Raw genomic sequence first — 21,371 nt, 5'->3', positions numbered from 1 at the left:
TGTCATATAATAATAATAAAGTAAGAGTAGCAGAGAAATCCTTCGGGGAAAGTGAGCTATTATATAGGAGTTTCTTTCCTTTTTCGGGGTTTCTTTAATCCACTACAGATGTGCTTACTCTACCCACATGCTTACCTGGAATCGAGATCTTCAATTCCTGGAACTATGTAACTCGGATACACTCCCAACCTGGACGGTGGACCTCGGAAAGCTTTCCGGGATGCTGCTGCTCAACAGCGACGCTAGTGGGAGATCAGCCTCTTCTGTTGCTATGATTAAGTCTGGTGTGTTGGAGGTATCTGGAATGGCTTGTGGTGAGATATGCAGTACCCCAATTGTTATCCGCCCACGGGGTCACTCGCAACCTGAGGACGATTACATGGTATCAGTTATGCAGATGTTACGATGTCTTACTGACGATGAGGACTTTCGCAAAGACGATAACTGCCTCGACGAGCTGATAGCCATGTTGACGCTTGGGTGCCTGTGGGATTATCATATAGCTAGAACCAAAGGTCCTCCAGGTGGTGCATACATGTCGTTGTAAAGTGGGAGAGCCCTCATTCGACATTTTATAACATACAACACCACCAAAGCGGGTTTTGTGGATCAACTGGTCGACTATTCGCGAATTCAAGCAACTGGCTGCACGAGAACCAGAAACGGAAGTTTCGCCCGTGTCCCAGCAGATAGTCGAGCAGGCGACATCATCGTGACTGTTCTAGGGTTGCGCTGCAACCTGGTCCTTCGGTCTCAGATAAGAAGAGGGTATTACAAGGTAGTCGGGCCAAGCTTTCATCCGGGCTTTTCTCACGGTCAAGCTTTGCTTGGAGATGACTTTAACAGCTGGGGGAGGCACTGGTCTCCCATAACGAAAACGCTTGCATTTTGGAAAGAGGGGAGACCTCTACGTCTCTCAGATCCACGTCTGGCTGGTATTCGGATGTGAAAAGTGTACAAAGAGGGAGTTACTCTCCGATCCGCGAATGTCCGAGGGAGAGTTAAGAAAAAGAGGTATACTAATACAGAAACTTTAATCAATCTAGAAAGGGTCTTAGAGGCTAAAGCATAATTGTTTCCAATTAGTAGATTAACTTAAGCAGTAAAGATAATATATAATAAGGTAAACTAGGTATTAACGATAAGAAGTAACCTAGCTCTCTATCTTTGGTAAGCCTTTAAGGTAGTCCGGATTTTAAGTATTATCGGGAGCAAATTTCCTTGCGAAATGCGAGGCGATATCACTTCTCTTAGCAATCCAAGTACCCTCGAATCCTTGCACATAATTGATAAACCGAATGATTGAGGCAACACGCCACGGCCTCATGATACGTGCGTGCAGACCAATTGACATCATAGTCGCGCTCTCGCCCGACTCACTGTACAACACTTCGAATGCATCTTTGAGGTAGTCGAAGAAATCCGTGGATCCTATAAAGCCTGGACCAGATTGTCCACCCCAGAATCGAGCATCATTGGTATCTATCGCATAAGGAAGAACCAACATTGGTCGGCCTGAGACGTCTGCAAAATACGGACGATCATCATTGGTTGTTGCTGAATCGTACAGTAGGCCTTCCTCAGCCATGACACGGCGACTATCATCCGTGATAGGCGGTCTGGGGAAAGCACCAAGTATTCTTTTGCCCGTCAGTTCTAGGGTCTGGTCCACCGCCCGGCGGAGGTCTGCCCTCTCCTTCTCCTCGGTAAGATCTATCCGACTGATAGAGCGCGTTCCATGAGAAACCATATCGCAGTCCTCGATTCTCAATGCTTCAGCAAAAGTCGGATTGACGACAAGCGCTTCAGATGAGACAAAGACGCTGTAGGGGACATTGTGCTCCTTGAAAATGCGTAGTAGTCTCCAAATACCAACTCGTGTGCCATACTCGTACTCGGCTTCTTGCATCAGATCACGCTCGCTGGGTGGAAGCGTACTTCGGACCCACGTGCGAGAATCGCGCTCCTTATCACCTGCAAGAGGACTTCGTTCTGTTCCTTCTTCATAGTTGATCGCAAAGTTGATAGCGACTCGTTTGCCGCCAGGCCAAGTAAACTTAGGAGGGCTCGGGCCATAGCCAATAAAGTCACGGGTTCGAGTTTGAGAAGACATGATAGGGACCGAATGAGTTCGGCACTTAAACAGAAAGATGGAATGATAAAAATGTCTTATGTTGAACTGCCTCCGAGTAATGGAACATGGTTGGTATAGGACATAACAAACACGCTTAATGATATCCGTACATTACCGTCTCTGGTGAAGCTGTGGGCTGACTGTACTGGTGTTTCAAGGTCACTGGTCATATGTCTTATCTCGTTATCGCGATATGGTCGGTATTTTTCAAAAATCACCGAGTGGGTCGCGGCACTAAGCGAATGGACGCTGATAGCGGGTACCGGGTAATCGTGTCAATTCCAAGCCGTACTACGCGAAAGAGCAAGTAAGACCTGACAGCTTAGGCGATGTTGGTCGCACCTAAAATGATAGTGAGATGGTCTGAGCAAGGTGAGAGGCTGAGTCTGTTCATCCAGGTAGCCCGGGGAATTGGTCGAACACGCAAGAACGGGGCTGGTTTATAGAGCATTTCTATAAGGGTAATATTCCGTGGAATCTAGGTAGTACTGCGCAAGATCTATTATTGTTTTTGCAAAATAAGTAGTTTAAATAGTATATTAAGGTTAGTTTATTAGTATTAATTATTATAAGAAAATAAGAAAAGAACTATGTTATTTGCATCTATTATTTAGCAATAAGCTGCTACTAGTTTTCAGCTGAGCTTCTTAATTGTCAGTATTGTTCACTGGTAGCAATCCTCGTTTACCCCTCGTGTAGTCTAGGACTATAGTCTATAAAGCTCTTTTGTGCCTATCTTTGCCTTTCATAACAAGGTGGCTTGTTCTCGATCTGGCACTATTAGTAACCAACATCAGGGTGGCACTGTGGCTTAATTCCAGGCCTATTGTCAGGCACCTTGCCTGGATGCTGGGTTATGTAGATCACGGGCTCAGTTCAGTCAATCACCGAATCCTAGTCCTGGGGGTTTATTATAAGTTCAGCCGCTCTGCATATCCCGCCTTGGCATTCAAGACCACCTGCGTCCTTGTTTGATGTATTGCTTCCCTTCAGCTCTGTAGCCCGCTGAGTAGCCACTATTAGTAGCTGGCATATCTGATAAAAAGGTTGAACGCCCTAGCTCCGAAAGAAAGTCGCCCAATCACGCATGAAATGGCCGGTAATAGTAAAGGACTGGACTGCGAACCACCTCTTGGGAACATCACAGTTAACTCCGATATGGCTGGCCCTGGGGTACGTCAATGGTGGTCATCATAGAGAAACATGTCTTGACAGAAACTGCATAATACTAGGCCCTAGCAGCCTTCCTTATCACAGCCGTAATAATGATAACAGCTGCGATATTCGGCTACCTTTCTGGTTCCCTGGGTGATGAGTTCAGCAGCGAACTGGATCGACATGTGATCAATTAGGCGGAAATATAATACCGATCTTTCAAAAGCTCAGCACCTTCGCCTACCGCGGGGGTTACGAGAAATCTCCCGAAGCAAGAAAACAGGCTGTTACTCAGTTCATCTTCGCGCTTAGCGACCAGCAGCTGGTTACTGGTCTTGCTATCCTGATTTCTGGAGTCTCCAACCAGAATCAACTATCAGGGTACGAGTTCTCGGTCGTTCTTTACCCGTAGAGAGAATGCTAGCTTTAACAATTACATTAGCAACCTCCGCCCCTTTGAGCCTTTCCACTTTCTCCGATTTCCGCATGACAGCCTCAAGCAACCAATGAACGAACTGATGGTGTGGTATCATGAATGTCACGCGGAGCGGGGTAATGAAGTCAAACCTCACTCTCACTGAATTAAATCATCCTACTTCTCTCATCTTTCCGGAACCCTGACGGAATTATCAGGATGGCTAAGAAAAATCATACGAGCCATCAGAAGCCGAAAAAAAAAAATGCGAGCGGTGTGATAAGTCGTTTGATGATCGTGGGGCATTAGAAGATCATATGAAAGCCAAGGAACATTTTAACAACCAGTGCGTGGGTTGCAATAAGAGATTTGCAAATCAGCACGAAAGAAGAATGGTAAGAGTTCATTTTCAAGTACGTCTTTACTTAGAAGTCATGCTTAGAGGCTATGTATCAGCATTTTGAATCTTCCAGAATTCACCGTCGTCGCGCCCCAGGGCTTGAGTCTAGTAACAAGGACACTACAAGCGCTATGAACCTTAGCGTATCTCCAGCTTTAACCGAGGGCTCCTCAACATCTTTGACGTCGATGGCGAGTCCCAAATCCGACATTGTCAGGCCGGGCACCATTAGCAACAGAATTCAACCGAAGTCCACAGAATACACTGCCGCGTGGATCTGCGCTTTGCCAGAAGAATTTGCAGCAGCGAAAGGAATACTTGATGAAGTCTTTAAAAATCCTAAGCAGGAAAGATTGGATGAGAACGTCTATGTTGTTGGCCGTATGGCCCACGTAAAAACGGTCATAGTTTGTTTACCATACAGAGGTGCAGGCACAACATCTGCAACTCGGGTAGCAGAACAAATGCGTCAGACTTTCCGTACTTTGCAATACACGCTGTTGGTAGGTGTTGCAGGCGGAATGCCGAGTGCGAAAGCTGATATACGACTGGGAGATGTTGTTGTCAGTGTATCCCTGGATGACTCACCAGCAGTCGTTCAATACGATTACGGCAAAGAGATTACCAATGGTTTTTTCAAGATAACAAGCCATCTGAATCGCCCACCGGACGGGCTACTGAAAGGGATTTCACTACTTAAGGCTCGCAGGCTCGTACCAGATTCTGGAGAGACATTCCCTATCGAGAGCAGTATCGCCAGTCTAGAGAGGGACTCGCAAGAGAGCTGGTCACATCCAGGCTCAGCCAACGATATGCTATTCAAGGGCACCTACCATCATGAGGATGAATGTTCCACATGTGCGAAGTGTGACGTGAACTATCTAGAACATCGTCCACAGCGCGGAAGTACTCAGCCCGAGATCCATTATGGACCCATAGCATCCGCCAATCGAGTCATGCGAGATGGAATCTGTCGTGAGCGAGTTCGCCAAGACACAAAAGCACTTTGCGTTGAGATGGAGGCGGCTGGACTTATGGATATCTCTCCCTGCTTAGTCATTCGAGGCATTTGCGACTATGCCGACTCGCATAAGAACAAAGAGTGGCAGCGTTACGCTGCGGCAACGGCCGCCACATATGCAAAACAGCTGTTATCGGTCATGCCAGAATATTCTTAGATGCCTATTAGTCAAGCACCCCGAATGATACATGATTCGTTCAGCCCAGTACAGAAATAATTGTGAAAAGTTTTCCTGTGTGTTGGAAGACAAGCCAAGTTGAGACACAACTTCTAAATTATGTAGGCAATTGCATAGTTTACATATGTCTCGTTCTCGTATTACCGTCGCCTCCTTTTTTGGATTCAACTCAAGACAAGACATATCGTTACATATGCTGGAATGCAGCTCCTACCTGCATGGCATGCAAATTTTGCACGAGGTAAAGATAACATTATGGACGGACCGATCTGATTCAGTTGGTGGGGGCTAGCAAACCCTCCCGATGAGAATTCTTGCATTCTAACGTAAGACCTCCGTGTAACAGGTGTAATATGCCAAAGGAAAAACATGTTCATTGTGACTTAATATCTACGCGGCTGCACAGTATAGCTTGATGGAATTGGGAGTAGTTGAAGGAAGTCTTCCACTTCAGGTAGAGAAAATCAGTGATGTATAGGGAAACAGCTCTCAGTAATCGTTATGAAAATGACTAGATTCAACATTGAATGCATATATTCTACATGTATTACCTTGTTGGGAATGAATAGGTACTGTATAGTAGTTTAATTTCTTGGAATAATGTTTAACAATCAACTCCCCGGCGATTCTTAGATACATAAGAAATAAGAATACTACCTATGGACGCTGTTTTAAATAAGGACACGAAACTATTCTTTGTATGCCTGTGCACAAAAAGCCTAACATGCACAGTATATTGTATATAGGTATATGGAGTATAGGGTAACGAGGGAAACATATAGGCGTGGCAGATGGAATGTGACAGCACGTCTGGTATGGAAATCCAGAACATGGCGTCATAAGTAGGATCTTGCTAACATGCATATAAGTATTAGGGAGAACAACTATAAAGGAGGGCGTTCCTCCAGGTGTTCCCAATCTTGTCCACCTCATCTCAACATCTTAACTACGCCTCGACATAAACCCGACGTCTTAACACAAGTCCACAATGAAGCACTGTATCTCGCTTCTGTTTCTTTTTGTTACTGGCATCCTAGCTATCCCTGCCTCGTCAGCTCAGAAATGCAAGCGTGTAAGTTTCAATTGTCCTTAGACTGCGCTAAGGTCCTAAGTAAGAACCATAGGGCGAGAGGTACCTGGACTGCGGCTCAGCATGCCCAAAGACCTGTGGCAATCCTGAGCCTGAAATCTGTACCATGGAGTGTGTTAGTGGTTGCTTCTGTAAAGAAGGTCTCATTCGCAACAAAGTAAGTTCAAGTTCATATACTAGCAACGCTTACTAATGTAGTTTGTCAGCTGGGATATTGCGTCAAGCCTCAAAAGTGTTAAGTACTTCGAAGATCCTGCTCGCACCTATAGTATTGGGTAGGATAGGCTGAAACGACTAGGCCCCTACAAGAGTCTTGAAATTTGTTTCTCGATGAATACTCACACCGACTTGGTGATGTAGTATGCTTTTGCTTTGATATTCAACATATCTTGATAGTTAGTTCAATTTGAATCTGGGCTCGTTGTTCTCAATCTTCACGTATCTGTAGTTCTTCCGTTCCACTCTTAACGTATTACTTCAAGTAGTTATTCTTTCTAACAATAGGATGAATTTATATACGTTACATCTTTAAAAATAAGTAAGCTAATACCTCCAACTTAACGAGAGTAGCGTCTATAAAACAAAATAATGTTGAATTTCGCTAAGCTTTTAACATTCTTATATAAGTCTCAACAGACCATGAGCTAATGTAGGTATAACATATCCTAGTTTGCCTATTTAAGGTTTTAAAAGGTCAGTTATCGAGTCGCACAGTTCAAGTCATCCTAGTTTGCTTTGAGCACTAAATGTAATATCGACGATAATTTCGAAACACAGCGACCGATTGTAAAACTTGACAATTGGGCAATAAGGTTATTACAAACAGGCCTACCTGGTCCCCTTACCTAAAACACAACGCACCACTTCTTGGTGATGTTAAATTTGATCTTATCTAGCAGGTGCCAAGTACAGTCAACACGACAAGTAGGCCAATTCAATTTTAAGGATTACGAATTATAACAAAAGCTACAAATGCCTGGTTCGTGCCCAAACTACTGCGGAAGTATTGAATATTTAACAAGCGGTTGGTAGCCTTGTTCTTGTCACGTCGAAAAGCAATTTAGCGTGTTACCATCAGGTTGTCAAAAGACTGGCCAGAGAAACTTGTCTCACTACCGTCCGTCAGCAGCTTATCACTCCAGTTATCTTGGTCACTTGAATGTCTTGACCTTTTCGCCAGTATCCTTCTTCCAGCAACTCCCGTCAGTGGCCACTTGAGTCTGTGGCTAATACATTTCTTGTTGTAATGTCAGTGCCTCAGGCCTCTTGATTCCAGGTCAACTGAGACCCCTTCGCCTTCAGCCCAGAAGATGTCTTATTACTTTAGTTACAGAAAACAAAAGTCCCTGACAAATATGAGTCAAGATTTCACCATTCTTTTTATTACGACAACTCCACGACGCATGACGCCATGTCTGAGACCGTAGCGATTCTCTTACTCGATGAACTAAGGTTCCAAGTTGAGGATCTTTTGATGGCATAAATGACCGCCTTGTCTTAGCAAGGTTCCGTAGAGAGTCATATGGGTCCACACTGGAATTGAGGCCACCCTGCATTTCATTTCTTGTATTCTTATTACTGTGCGACATCCCGTGAGACATTTTGGCCACCTTCGCAAACACTTCCGGTCTTGTCTCAGCCATACAAGTCCATCCTCCCCGTTTGTAGAGGTTTTGACTTTCTCAAACCATCGTTTAATCTCCGATTTCGCTCTTGACTGCAAACGGGAAAGGAATTGGGTTGCTGCAGCACAACCACGTGGGGGGTTTGCAATTCTCTGCGTGATGCCTTTGTGTGGGCTTGTCCTCTTCTCAGTGGCTCGATATGTGCCTAACTTTAGTTTGGCATTGGAATCATACAACAGATGACAGGAACAATCATTACAGGCTATCAGAGTATCAAATACTGAATTTGCAGGTTTTTTGGTAGCTTTAAAGCCTGAGACGATACTAGGTTGGCGATAGACTATCGGAGAGGCTGTTCGGGCTGGTTTGTCTCGAACATCTTAGTAATCCCCTTAAATAACTCGTCAACCCCATTTCTTTCCGCCTCTGTGACGTCCTTTCTCAGCCACCGTTGTGTTAATGTACACTTCGAGCTTTCTGGAGGCGTCCGAAGTCCGTCTAGAAGAGATTCACTAGCTTGAGTCGAAAGCTGATCGTAACATCATAAGCCAGGAGATCCTGCAGGCCGGCTTCCGGCATGGGGAGGCCCAGTGTTGTGATCGCCTCGATAACGCGTGGTTCAAAACATTAGAATGAGGCTGGTACAAATAGCGCATCTCCATAAGGGTGATGTTTCGTGGAACCCAGATAGCGACGTGCAGGATCGGTTTTCATTTTAGTAATTGTTCAGATAGTAAGATGAGGCTGGCTGCTATACAGTGATCACTGTAGAGTAAGGGTGGAAGAACCACGTCATTCGTACCTATCTGTCGTTCAGCGACAAGCTTTCACTCTTTTCCTTTAGACGCTAAATGTCAGTCTAACCCACGTGTAGTCTAGAAGTGTTAGATCGGCGTTTCAGCTTGGGTTGTAGAGTTCTATACTGCCTCCGATTCCGTTCTAGATTCTCGCCTTCGGCTTTATGCTTATCAACCATAACTTGCTTGTGATAACACAATGGTCACAATGTGTATTGGATTTTACCACTGATCATGTGCGACGAAGTGACAGCAGAGATCATGAATCCGCTGTTGCTCCAGTCCTCGCAGTAATGGCTGTTACTCGATTGAGTCTGTAAGTCTGCTTGATGTGGTGGGGACAATACGGGCAATGAATAGATGGCTGCTGTATGTCGCTCCCTAACAACGATCTACATGCCTATAACGCAAGCCTAGATTTATTCTTCTAGTAGCTAGTATTGATCTATTTGGGAATCACTGCGGCCTCCTCTAAAATTTAACGAATATTTCCGTAGACTTATGAGATTCAATGGAAAACAGCGACTGCAAATCATGTTTTTAAAGAAACTTCAACCACCCAGCTTCTCCAACCCTTTCTGTCCCCACAACGACCTTTGTCTCACAGCCTAGCACGCCCTTATAGAAATTCCCATGCATGATGTGTATATGCGAGCTTATTCGGCCATCAGCCCATAACTGTACAAATCAAGGACCAGAACTCAGAACGCTAGCATAGGCAGTCTAGGTGTTTTGAATAACATCACAGCCAGTTCCCTTCTCGAACCAATCGGCTGAGAGATTATGCTGGTTCTTGTACTGGCTAGTGACCACAAGGTTAGCAATAAACAGTAATGATGCACCAGAAACTTACGAATGACCAGCTGGACCTTGGACTTCGCTGATGTCAACGACATACATGCCATCTCTCCAGTAACATTGCTGATTCTCAAGCTGAACAGTGTGCTTCGCCAGAATGTCGCAGTATACCTTAAGATGATCATCATTTCGGGGGCTTGTAATCATCTGGACCCGATATCTTCTCATGCCGTTCTCATACCAGTTGGACTGCCATTGGAGAGTCAACTTGCAGTTCGCGCGCTCGGTAACTAAACGTGGTTATCATTACTCAACAACCTCGTTATCAATTTAACAGTGGGCTTACGGTTAGCCGTGTCGACAGGCTCGGGAATGACTGAGGCAAGAGCAGGAATGGCCAGAACAGCCTGTGCGAGAATGGAGAACTTCATGTTGATGGACTTGAGAAAGGGGAGTGGCTTAATGCTTGCGAGAAGATGTAGAGAGGTAAGTTCGAAACATATTCTTTGAGACAATGTTTTCCTTTATAGTCATTCCTTTCGTCAAGCCATGTTATCGCAGTAACACTCCAATGGACCTTGGAAGCCAAAGGCCAAGCCGGCCATGAGCGTCTCCACCGATTCCATAGATGCTTCATCCTTGAATTGCCTCAACAATCTGGCGGAAATTACACACAGCATGAAAAAACCCTTGCGATAGCAGTATTTTGGGATTCTGGATGTAGGGTTCGGAATCCCTATATCCACATTCATGCGGAGACAGGTACGACCCCTAGAAGGTATTGTGGAAACTATCCACTTTGACCGGCTTGTTACACCGTGTGATGTGCAAATTGTGGCCGTGTCCGTCCTTCGAAATGATCTGCGGGTACACAGATTCTACATGATACGGTGAGATAAGCTCCAGCGCTTAGATAGCGCTTAGATAGTGGCGATAGTTTATGTTCTACAGTTGGGTCCTTTTTGTTTAATTTTCCCGCAGGTATCGTACGAATCAAATTTTCAGTGCCATTAGCCTTATTACATCGCTGCTCGAGGATGAATTTATCTTTCGTTGTTGCACTCTCTAATTCTATTACTCCAGTAGAGGCAGAGCCTGTTGTCAAGCTTCCGAGGGATAGACGACAGCTTGCTATAGTGAAGATTATGAAGAACTTTTCATTTGCGCCGACGAGTTAGTCTTTGGAGAAATCGACCAACTCCATGTTCCCCACATGAGGTAATACTCTAGTATCCTTTTTTTTCAACTCCAAAGTCCGCAGCTAACAGACACGGATGCGTCTACTCCGTAGTCTCCACAACATCCACCACCAAAGAATGGGTCTTGAATAAATGAGGATGTCAGTATTCTTGTTACCCACGTTTTGGTAAAAGGGTCACTCGTTACCTGTAATTCGTGGGCCCATGGGCGGAGACCCAAGATCCAGCCCCACAGTATCAAAAGCACCAGTTGAAGGGATTCACTGTTGTCGAATCAATCCCTGGACAATTGCGGCGAACCTTTGGAGAGAAAGTCCCCAGCAGGTCCACCGAGAGAAATGGTGGCGGGCTACCGTGTTCATTTAAAGATTGATTACGGGGCTACATGAAACGATCGGAGACTTGTATCAAATCATAGGAAACGATTTTCCCAGCTAGCTATCAATAGGTAAATAGGCGAGCTGCTCGAGGCTACGTGCAAGGGTTTATCAAATCCACGGTTCAAGCTTGGCAGCCTCGCAAATGCCTCATAGCTGACCCCGGGCGGCTCCAACCCGTCGGGTGACTTTCCCGATGCAACTCCGACATTGATGATTCGCCGACTCGGCGGTCACATCATGGATCCGTAGGATTCTCAGATGACACGACAAATACATTGTTCAGCGATGGAGGCTGGGGCCTGAAGATAGTCTTACAAGCTCTAAATTACTATGGGAACTGGTATCAGCTTACTGTAGTATAGAGATACTTTTGTACAACTATAAGATGAACGTTGGTTCTGGAGCAAATACTTCTTTTCTATCCCACTCTCTTCTCATTATTCACTGCCAATCACCTCCAATCAACATCTGTCGCCTTTAACCTACTTCATTCAGAATGAAGTTCACTCTGTTCACCCAGGCTGTTCTAGCTATCCCTATGCTCAGTGGAGCTATGGCCGCTCCTGCTGAGAGTGGTATGTGACTGGATTCTCACAATGCTTCGTATCTAACAAATAGTAGCAAATGAGGTCAAGCGGGCTGCTTGTTCCTTTGAAGTCAAATACGTTAAGAGCTGGGTCGAGAGTGGTCTTGACAGATACCGCATGCAGCTTATCACCAACCCTCGCGAAGACCGGCTCCTCAAAGTCTACTGCGACCTGTACACTGGTACAGTCGGTTTTACCATCAACGACCAATGCTTCTGGGGAGACGATTACTACCTGGATTCAAGTGGTGCTCGAGGTTCTGCGGGCCACAAGTAAGTATGTCTTTGTTCCAATTCAATCTTCCATTAACTGATTGTCCTTAGGGCAATTCTCGATGCTCACAACAAGGCTTGTGATGACTTCGAGGTTGTCACCGGTTGCCGAACCATCAGGCACTTCTAATGGCCGATGGGAGAGAGCATTTGTTTTTTGAACATTAATCAGCTATTGAAATATTCTGGTTGGCCAGATGAACATTGTTGCTTTTGTAGAAACACCTGGAGCTGAATGGTGGAAGCTCGGCTGTGGATTGGGACCAGGCTGTAGAACAGAAGTGGTCTGAGTCGGATACGCATAGGCAAGGACATCCAGAAGACACCTAGACCTGTTGCTGTGGGTACTCAAAGCGCTGCAACAAGGTACACGGAACGCGTTGATAGATACATCTAATAATACATTTGACCAAGAGTATTCATGGCCTGAGACCAGACAGTCTATATGGAATTCGCGCTAGAACTGATTCTCACCTCTCACCCGGCTCTGGCCAGTAACATAGCGCACTACAATTATTTTGACATTGTGAGGTATCATACTGTTGAGATCAAATCAATTATTAACCTGTCGCGACGTCTGAAACCGATAGATGCCTCAAATAACCATACTCTGGCCTGATTACGAAGCCAATTTAAGTCAGAAGATAATGACCATGCCTAGAAGATATCCTCGGGATTCCCATTCAACACGGTTGCAAGGCAAAAGCAATAACTAGAAAATCATCACTTTCAACCAAGGAACCTGAGCGTAATGTTAAGTTGTGTTAACTAGCCACACACTTGAGTTTGAGATTGGAGAGGAGGCTCACGCATGGCTACCTACGGATCCGGGTAAAGAGTGTACGAAGATGGAGTTAATTTTTGATCTGCAAATATTAAATAGAGAATAAAGAAAGAGAGATTTACTAATATAGAAATTTTAATTAATTTAAGTATAGATTTAAAGGCTAAGTTAAGATCACTTCTAATTAGTAGATTAGGTTATATAGTAATAATAATATATAATTAGGTAAAATAGTTATTAATAATAAGTAGTAACTTAGCTTGTTATTTTTAGCAAGGCTTTAGGCTAATATAGATTCTAAGTATTATCGGGAATAAATTTTCTTCCCAAATTGGATTTTAGAGTGACTCTTATTTTTCATCACAATTATCAGGCTTATCAGGGTGCGATAACAGTTGTCAGGCTGCTGTTACCTCAATGGACCACAGAAGTTCAGCTCGGCAAGCAGGCGGTTCGAAAAATGACCAGGATACAGACGCTAGGTAATAAATAACTCAGACATGCTTAGGTACTAAAGCTTAGGATAGACTATCTTAACCTTTATAGCATCCTGAACCAACTTTTGCTCCTTTTTTAACCTACTTGCCAAGGTATAGGGTCAGTGCGTGATGTCAGCCTCATTTTCTTGCTATGGTAGCTAACAAGAATGGGGGCCCTTCGAGCTACTGCCAATACACACACTGAGGACAAGCGGGGTAGATTGGCACCTTTACTTTCTTCGCATGAAGTCTCAGCACGTTTAAAATGCATATGAATTGAATGCAACTCTCTTTCTCGTCCAAGTAGCATCACCAACGATAGGCAGTCAGTATGGAGGAGAGAACTCTTTGCAGAATTTGCCGCAACATCTTTTCGAACCCCAATGACAGTTATCTGTCATGGACTCAACACCACAAAAATTACAGTGATATGCTGTCCAGCGTGGCTGCTGGATGCATTCTTTGCCGTTGGTTGAGTTTACAAGTCCCCCCTCCACCCCCCGATTGTCTCGAAAGTGAGAAGATTTTTGAGACTTGTAGTGACTTCAAAGGACTGTCTTATATGTCTAGCGGAGTATGCTTCAAAGGAGAGTGCTCGTGGGGCTCTCCATTCTCCATCAAAGGTTTGTTCGCTCCTATAACAATTTCGGTTTCAAGACCATCCAATCTAACTTCTAGCAGTCCGCATCAGAGACCGGGATGTTGCATCCTCTGATCTTTCAGATGGCGCAAACGTTGTCGATAACAATCGAGCTTCTGCTTCACAAATACTTTTGTCCAATATTCCAGGCATTGGTTTAGATGAACCGCTAGACACGCTCAGGGTCTAGCTCAACAACTGCATCAATGATCATCCATATTGCTCAAAGTCTACCAATCCTGGATTCTTTCCTACTCGGGTTATCGATACAGGAAATATCGAAAATGGAACATTCAGTCTGCGAGATAAAGATGAGATACATACTCTGACGGCACCTGGCGGCAAGTTTGAATCCGCCGAGCAAAGCCTCCCATGCTACTGGACGCTCTCTCACCGGTGGGGTGACCCTGAAAAGGTGCTTCAACTCTACAAAGGCAACAGCGAAAAAGGGACAGTCAGCAACGAAAAGCATTTCCGAAGAGGCATCAACCTTGATGAACTTTCCCCGACGTTCAGAGATGTAGTGCAACTTGTCCATCAATTAGGATACCAGTATATTTGGATAGATTCGCTATGCATCTTCCAGGACTTGTCATCGGATTGGAATGTAGAGGCCGCACTGATGAAGGATATCTATGGAAGTTCCTTCTGCAATATCTCTGCCATCGGGTCGTCTTACCGACATTTCGGTTGGTCTCTTCGGGCAGCGGATTGTTGAGCCCAATACCTTCCGTCCTTTTTCAGCCAACGCCGAGTTCCAGGTGGATACAGAGCGTCGCGTTGAAAATCGTGTATTCTCATACCCTAATATGTTCCAACACGACGTCAGTAGTTCACCTCTGAGCCAACGGGGCTGGGTTGTTCAAGAACGGTTTCTCGCCAGAAGGATCATTCACTTCACCCGGAGTCAGTTATATTGGGAATGCTTGGAGTTCACAAGGTGCGGAGAAGACCCGCACAATGCTTTCGGGTCCTTAGAACATGGCCAAGACACACCAGAGTACAGAGGGATGAGAGGATACAAAGATACTCTCAGGAAGATCATTGAGGGAGCCTCTTTAGAAGTTCGCAACGCCATTCGTCAAGGAAGACCTTCCTCCGAGTTTGAATGGCCTGCGCCGCGGGAATGCTGGAGACTTATGGTGCAAACATACAATACCTGTGACCTGACTTATGAGGAAGACCGTGGGATTGCCATTCTTGGCGTGGCTAAAAGGTTCGAAGACTTCTATACGGACGACAGATACATGATTGGGTTGTGGAGGAATTCACTCCACACAGATCTCATGTGGCAATCCAATGCCTCTGAGGGCGCCCCAGTAAAACGCAATATAGGCACTGCACCCTCCTGGAGTTGGGTTTGTCTGCGAGGTGGTAGGGTCACGGTCCCAATGGCGCATCAAAAACATGGAGGAGAACCGACATCACATATCCTGTTCGTCTTCGCCGGGATCAGAAAAAAGGTGAAGATCTAAAGTGGCAACTTGATATCAAAGGTATATTTTACTGGTGTCAAATTCGATAGGCACCTGATGAGAATCGCTTGTTCGCTGATGCAGACATGACACAATATTTGTACGGCGGCAGGGTCAAACTCCGATACGATACAGAGGAAATCATGCGGAAGTACAGCCAGCCTAGCTGCAACGGGACTTGTATAGTTGTTCATTCTGGCTCCGATTCGTTTGGAGGGTATGGGATTGCCTGTCTTGTGGTTGAGCATATTGATGGGTCTGTGTTTAAACGTATTGGCAAGCTTTTTGGAACCGGGATAGGCTGGGCAGTCCGGGTGAACCCCGTTTCCATCACTTTAATTTAACATCGAATCCGTGGATGCGGTTGAACGAACTTATTTCCTCAAGCAGTTCCACAAATAGGTCAGGCTTTTGTGTGTATGGATGTCTTGATTGTAAGAACGCTATTAGGGTATCTCTGTCTGTGGTCTCTTTTTGCTTTCCATCTACATTCTTGGTAGCCAAGCCGTCTGAGCCGCCCACTTATTGAATGCCTCAATTATCCTTCTCCAACTTTACCTCCTCCTTCGTCATATCTCCTGGTATCGATCCTTGCACCTCCACAGGTTTCGTCGGCATCGCATCCATCTCGTATATAGGTGCAGACTCTGGCGGCAACTCAGCTGCAGCATAGTTGGTTGGGGGCAACTCGACCGGCGCGTTGGCAGTCCACTCAGGTTTGAACTCTGCTCCCCATGCTTTGTCAGGCGTTGGCGAATTGGGTGGGTTAGACTCCAGTTTGCTCCCGTTCTTCTTGCGACGTGTCAACCAAATCCATATAAAAAGTCCAGCGACTATTGCGCCTCCCGCGACAGCACCAACGGCGATACCAGCGATTGCACCAGTTGATGGTCCTGACGAAGCTGTTGGGTGTGGCTCGCCTCCCTCCGCAATTCGCATAAATTCATTTCGCGTCATGTTGAGACCCAGACCGCCTTCCATACAGTCCGCCTGCAATCCCAAGTAACCGTTCTCGACCTTGACCTTGTCAGGTACCTGGTCGCCTAAACATTGCGCGAAAGAAATAACGAATTGATCTTCCTCGCTGCCTAGACCGCATTTGCAAAGCAGTGAAATCATATCACCTTCGTCAGGCTCGTAACATTTTGAAATCCACTCGTCAGCACATGGCTTGTGATCGTCTGTCCAATAGCCGTTATTGGCGACCCATTTGTACTTGTTTGTGCCTGTACTGTTGTCTCCAAGGCATAACCTGAAAAGGAGGAAGGGAACGAGCCATCGCGGCACCATGTCGTCAGGAGACTTGATTGAGTGACTCAGACTCGGTTCAATATTGGCGGTGACGGTTAATTTGTCTGCAGCATATGCAATGCGGATTGGGAAAAACACCACTGACGGTATCAAAAATCTAGATATTGGACGTATAGGAGTAAAGGAGACAAAGAGAAATATGGAAGCGATCAAGATTAGCACGATAAAATGGAATGCAAGGAGAAAGAACACGAGCTTTCTTGAGCAGGAGGAACTCATTTAATTTTACCGTTCCTTCGTTTGTCAGGTTGCGATCCTTCAGGAAGCTCCAAGCCTATCATAGCTCTCCATTTGAGGTCTTGGCATGTTTTGGTTGCTGATGAGCCCTGTTGCTTAGATTCAAGGTCAAATCTTGGTTAACCAATAAGCGGCTGTTTAGTCTCGGAAGCGCCCCACCGCTGTGCCTTCGCTAATTTTGGTGGTTTTTACCAAAATCGGCTAAACTTCGGGACATATCCCGGCCCTTAATAACTCCCTACCCTAGATTTCAACAGCCCAGCAAGGAAACAGTACTAAAAACCTCATCAAAGGTATCTAAAGATAGTAAAAATAACTGTACTTCAAGCTATATAGCGCTGACGTGTATCTACGAGTATCTGGTGGTTTGACGATTTGTTTTAAGGTAGAAAATATCAGATATTGCAATTAACAAAGAACAATCTAAAAGTAGGTGCTTTATTCACGCGATGATCAATAATAAACACTAACAGAAAGAAAACCTATGAGCAGAAGCTTTCCTAGCAGTCCTGCAACTCTAAGTCTGACCTCCGTCAAGATATCACTCAAGGTTTCACTCTCCAGAAGGTGGATTAATCTCAGTGTCAACAGGGAGAGGGTCGCCCAAGTCAATCTGATCCCCCTTCCAGCTAACAGGCTGGATAAAGGTTTTCCGAGAAGGACCGCAACCATCAGTCGCCACTAGATTGGCATGGAACACTTGCCAGTCTTCTTTTCCATCTGGACTCTTGAAGAACGCGTTATGACCAGGCCCATAGAGGCCATTCTTAGTCTCAAAGATCGGCTCGGAAGATTTGACCCAAGATGCCCGTTGTAGCGGGTCACCTCCTGCCGTGAGCGTCATGACGCCAAGCTTATACGCTGGTGTGCTGCACGAATCAGCTGAGTAGACCACCATAGTAGTCCCCGAAGGGGAGTTGATTCCATAAGGTCCCTCAAGAACAGCGGAGTCTTCCTTCTCCCATTCGTATTCCGGAGCAGCGATCATGGTGGCATTGCCGCATGTAACAGCCGACAAGAGCTCAGCAATCCAGAGCGATGCTCCATCAGGGCTTTCAGGTCCATTAACTGATGAAAACTTCTTGAGTGTTAATACACCGAGCTATTAAAAGAGAGTATAGATACTTACAAGCAAATATCTTGTGTCTGCAATGTCGAAAAGTGTCTAAAGTCTTGTCTTAGTATGACAGTCCTAACTGGGAATATGTCAGAACCTACAGCATCAAGCATTCCTCCGTTATAATTGGGGGGAACAATTGAGTCTAAAAGTCGATAATCGCTTGACAACGGGTGTTCCAGACCTCCCTCCAGAACATAAACCCTTAAAGTCGGCAGAACAACGCCCCAGTCAGGGTCGCATTTGCTTGCTGTAAAGTACACGTGCCATCGACCGCCAACTTTGTGGATCTCGGGAGCCCAAAAGTTGCAGGCTCTGTCTGGATTGGAAACATCGGACCAAATCACTACTGACTCGGCAGTCTTGAGGCCATCGATCGTGGATGCTGCGGTAATTCTCACATCTGTCCACGTTGTAGAAGTTAGATAGTACCTGAGATACATTAGCAAACGCACAGCAGGATGCTTCAACCAGAAGGCAACGTACATGCCACCATGATATACTATCTGTGGGTCACTTCCGGTTTTGATAGGATTGGTGAAGCCAAAGGCAAGGCTTATAAAACAGCAGAAGAAGAAATTGAGAAACAAGTAAGCTTTCATTTTGAAGTTGAACCTTGAAGAGCGGATAAATTGAACAGAATTGTCTAGTTTATCTTCAAACCATGCTGTTTAAATACTTGATGCGTTCACCTCGGGTTGCCACTGACTCGGAAGCTCGTATCGGGGATTGTACACCATTGGCGCGGTTCATATAATTGACTATATCATCATAAGCTATCTTAATACATTTGTTAAGATTGGTGCGGATTACCATCTTCCATGATCTACAATTCCTGTTAATATCACAAGACTCTTCCCGTATAGAGACGCACGGATGATGCGGGGAAGAAAGTTCTGGGGTCACGTCAATCTACATATCCGTACAAATCAGCATCAAGACTATAACTAACCTTAAATCCTTATAGGGTAAGATCTTCATCAACGCCAATTCCAAATACGAAGTGGGAGGTCATAGCGAATATTCGAGTAACGTAGGGACAAGAGGTTATAAATTCTACACAGTTGCCAACTTCCTTTCTGACTTTATTGTAATAGACAAAGTTATTCGCATACTATCTTTTTCACAATGTTTCATCTTCTCGCTTCCACCATCATGCTCAACGCTTTGTCGGCGTTGCCTATCTTTGCCTCGGGGTCACCAACTCCCGGAACCTCACCCCCGGCATTAGGTGTAAGGAACCAAATCAATTGCGACTCTGAATATGAGGGCTACGCCTTTCTTTACTTCAGTAACCGTGGGGAAAACATCTATCTGGCTGCAAGCAACGGAAATAATGCTTTATCTTTCACTGAGCTCAACAATGGCAAGCCCATCTTGACTTCCACTGAAGGCGACCGTGGAGTCCGCGACCCTTTCATCTTGAGGTCACATGATGGTAGCAAGTTTTACATCCTTGCTACAGATCTTTGCATCGGCTGCGGAACAAGCTGGGGGGACGCCCAGCGATTTGGAAGCCGGTATCTTGAGATCTGGGAATCGAATGACCTTGTCACATTCAGTGCACAGCGTCATGTTGAGGTCTCGCCTGCCAATTACGGCAATACTTGGGCACCCGAAGCTTACTATGACGAGGAACTTCAAACTTACGTCGTTTACTGGGCATCTGGCATTTATGACAACGAATCAAACCCAAGTCATGATCCTATTGAATACCAGCGTATGCTTTATGCGACTACGGAGGACTTTATTACCTTCAGCGAACCCAAGGTGTGGCAGGACGATCCACCCCATGGCAGAATTGACTCGACTGTGATTAAGGAGGATGGAGTCTACCATCGTTTCACCAAAGCCACTGTTGACGGTTGTGCGGATATTGTTCACGAAAGCAGTTCCTCGCTCACTGCGACCTTAGATGAATGGAATGTTATAGCCACATGCATTGGAAAGAACGCTGGAACTCAAGACGTGGAAGGCCCTTCAATCTTCAAGACCAATTGTCAGGATGTCAATGGTCCTAGATATATCCTTCTGGCCGACGAATTCGGCGGAGACGGCTATGTTCCACTCGAATCAACTAACCTGTCTGGTGGGAAATGGACGCTGGGTAAAGATTACAATTACCCCAAGTCTCCTCGACATGGCACCATTATCCCACTGACCCTGAACGAATTGGAGACCATTCAGAAGGCCTTTCCTAATACAGCTTAGCTATAAGAGTTCCTAGACTAGGATTCAAATAGGAAGTCCAAGGTCTTGACATTATGCTGACGTATCAGCACAAATGTAACCACCTGACAAATCTACTTTTGACAGCATTCTGTGATCGCACTGCTTATAATCTTGCATGAATTCTTGGACCAATTGCTACTAAGGGATACCTGGAAAGGTCGCTTCCAAGGTTCAAATCCAAGAAGTTCAACATGACACGTAATTTCCAATTCATCACAGTCCCGGACCCCACGGAACGTATCTCACCGCAGCAACGAAAAGTAACGCATTCTCATGTCCTACGCCAAAGACATGGGAACGAGAGACGTTCGCGTACCAAGGCCTACCAAGGCAAACTCGGAGTCCGGCAGAGTCCGCCCGGAGGCGCTGGGCAGATGGACAGTCCATTCTAAAGCAGAATGATCAGCTACTGCAAGGATCCCTTCTCAGCTTTGATCAGACCGTTGACCTCTCAGGAATACCTTCTGTTGGACTATTGTACGTGCCATATCATCATAAACTTTTGATCCCGATATCGCCGTGGCAGAATGTTGAAAGGGCGTGGTTCGTGGGTCTAACGCTGTTGCAGATATCGGTGTTACTGTGCCGTACAAGGTTACCTATTGCGACCTAATGAAAGATAAAATTCTGACAGACTGGGTTGGGTTCGCCCTGACTCCGCCATTTTCCTATCTGCCAGCCAGGACATGCTACGCGCTAATCCGACCGTCCCAACGCTAAGGCGAATGACCCTGTGGTACAGACAGAAGGGCTTAAGTACGCTACGAAAAGCATTATCTAGCACTGAACAAGTATACAATCTTCCAAGGACTGCGCAATCTCTTACATTGGCAGTTGATGAGTTAATCGCCCCATGGACCTTATAGAATGACGGTCAACTGATATGGCTCCTTCAAGGAATCAGCTGGTCATGCAGAAATAACAAAGAAACACCTGGAAGGGACTTACGCCTGGCGCCTTCGTGAAGCTGCCAAGGGAATGTCGGCGATTGCTCACATTGCAACAATTACCAGTTTTGATCCGGACCCAAATAAGATTATCCCTC

At 45.5% G+C, this 21,371-nt stretch overlaps 7 protein-coding genes across 7 annotated transcripts; 3 read left to right on the top strand and 4 right to left on the bottom strand.

The window, feature by feature from the left end:
• Positions 1-1,195: 1,195 nt before the first annotated feature.
• Positions 1,196-2,113, bottom strand: FIESC28_05939 (uncharacterized protein; the record flags this gene model as incomplete). Its single annotated transcript, XM_031160084.1, has 1 exon — positions 1,196-2,113. One exon carries the CDS (start codon positions 2,111-2,113, stop codon positions 1,196-1,198), a length of 918 nt encoding a protein of 305 aa, XP_031015854.1.
• Positions 2,114-6,291: 4,178 nt separating this feature from the next.
• On the top strand, positions 6,292-6,672 carry FIESC28_05938 (uncharacterized protein; the record flags this gene model as incomplete). The annotated part of the gene is made up of 3 exons (XM_031160083.1): positions 6,292-6,375; positions 6,428-6,550; positions 6,592-6,672. The coding sequence occupies 3 exons, from the start codon at positions 6,292-6,294 to the stop codon at positions 6,670-6,672; spliced, it is 288 nt and encodes a 95-aa protein (XP_031015853.1).
• Positions 6,673-9,538: 2,866 nt separating this feature from the next.
• FIESC28_05937 (uncharacterized protein) lies at positions 9,539-10,044 on the bottom strand (the record flags this gene model as incomplete). The annotated part of the gene is made up of 3 exons (XM_031160082.1): positions 9,539-9,617; positions 9,669-9,903; positions 9,960-10,044. The coding sequence occupies 3 exons, from the start codon at positions 10,042-10,044 to the stop codon at positions 9,539-9,541; spliced, it is 399 nt and encodes a 132-aa protein (XP_031015852.1).
• A 1,644-nt stretch (positions 10,045-11,688) lies between these two features.
• On the top strand, positions 11,689-12,181 carry FIESC28_05936 (uncharacterized protein; the record flags this gene model as incomplete). The annotated part of the gene is made up of 3 exons (XM_031160081.1): positions 11,689-11,767; positions 11,814-12,051; positions 12,103-12,181. 3 exons carry the CDS (start codon positions 11,689-11,691, stop codon positions 12,179-12,181), a joined length of 396 nt encoding a protein of 131 aa, XP_031015851.1.
• Positions 12,182-15,963: 3,782 nt separating this feature from the next.
• Positions 15,964-16,719, bottom strand: FIESC28_05935 (uncharacterized protein; the record flags this gene model as incomplete). The annotated part of the gene is made up of 1 exon (XM_031160080.1): positions 15,964-16,719. One exon carries the CDS (start codon positions 16,717-16,719, stop codon positions 15,964-15,966), a length of 756 nt encoding a protein of 251 aa, XP_031015850.1.
• An 811-nt stretch (positions 16,720-17,530) lies between these two features.
• FIESC28_05934 (uncharacterized protein) lies at positions 17,531-18,696 on the bottom strand (the record flags this gene model as incomplete). Its single annotated transcript, XM_031160079.1, has 4 exons — positions 17,531-18,058; positions 18,107-18,142; positions 18,196-18,526; positions 18,581-18,696. 4 exons carry the CDS (start codon positions 18,694-18,696, stop codon positions 17,531-17,533), a joined length of 1,011 nt encoding a protein of 336 aa, XP_031015849.1.
• A 526-nt stretch (positions 18,697-19,222) lies between these two features.
• Positions 19,223-20,305, top strand: FIESC28_05933 (uncharacterized protein; the record flags this gene model as incomplete). Its single annotated transcript, XM_031160078.1, has 1 exon — positions 19,223-20,305. One exon carries the CDS (start codon positions 19,223-19,225, stop codon positions 20,303-20,305), a length of 1,083 nt encoding a protein of 360 aa, XP_031015848.1.
• Positions 20,306-21,371: the final 1,066 nt, after the last annotated feature.

The sequence above is a fragment of the Fusarium coffeatum genome (genome assembly GCF_003316985.1).
Source record: "Fusarium coffeatum strain FIESC_28 chromosome Unknown BRIP53273_contig_128, whole genome shotgun sequence".
In the NCBI taxonomy this organism is placed as follows: Eukaryota; Fungi; Ascomycota; class Sordariomycetes; order Hypocreales; family Nectriaceae; genus Fusarium; species Fusarium coffeatum.
This window is presented reverse-complemented; position numbering and strand designations above follow the sequence as displayed.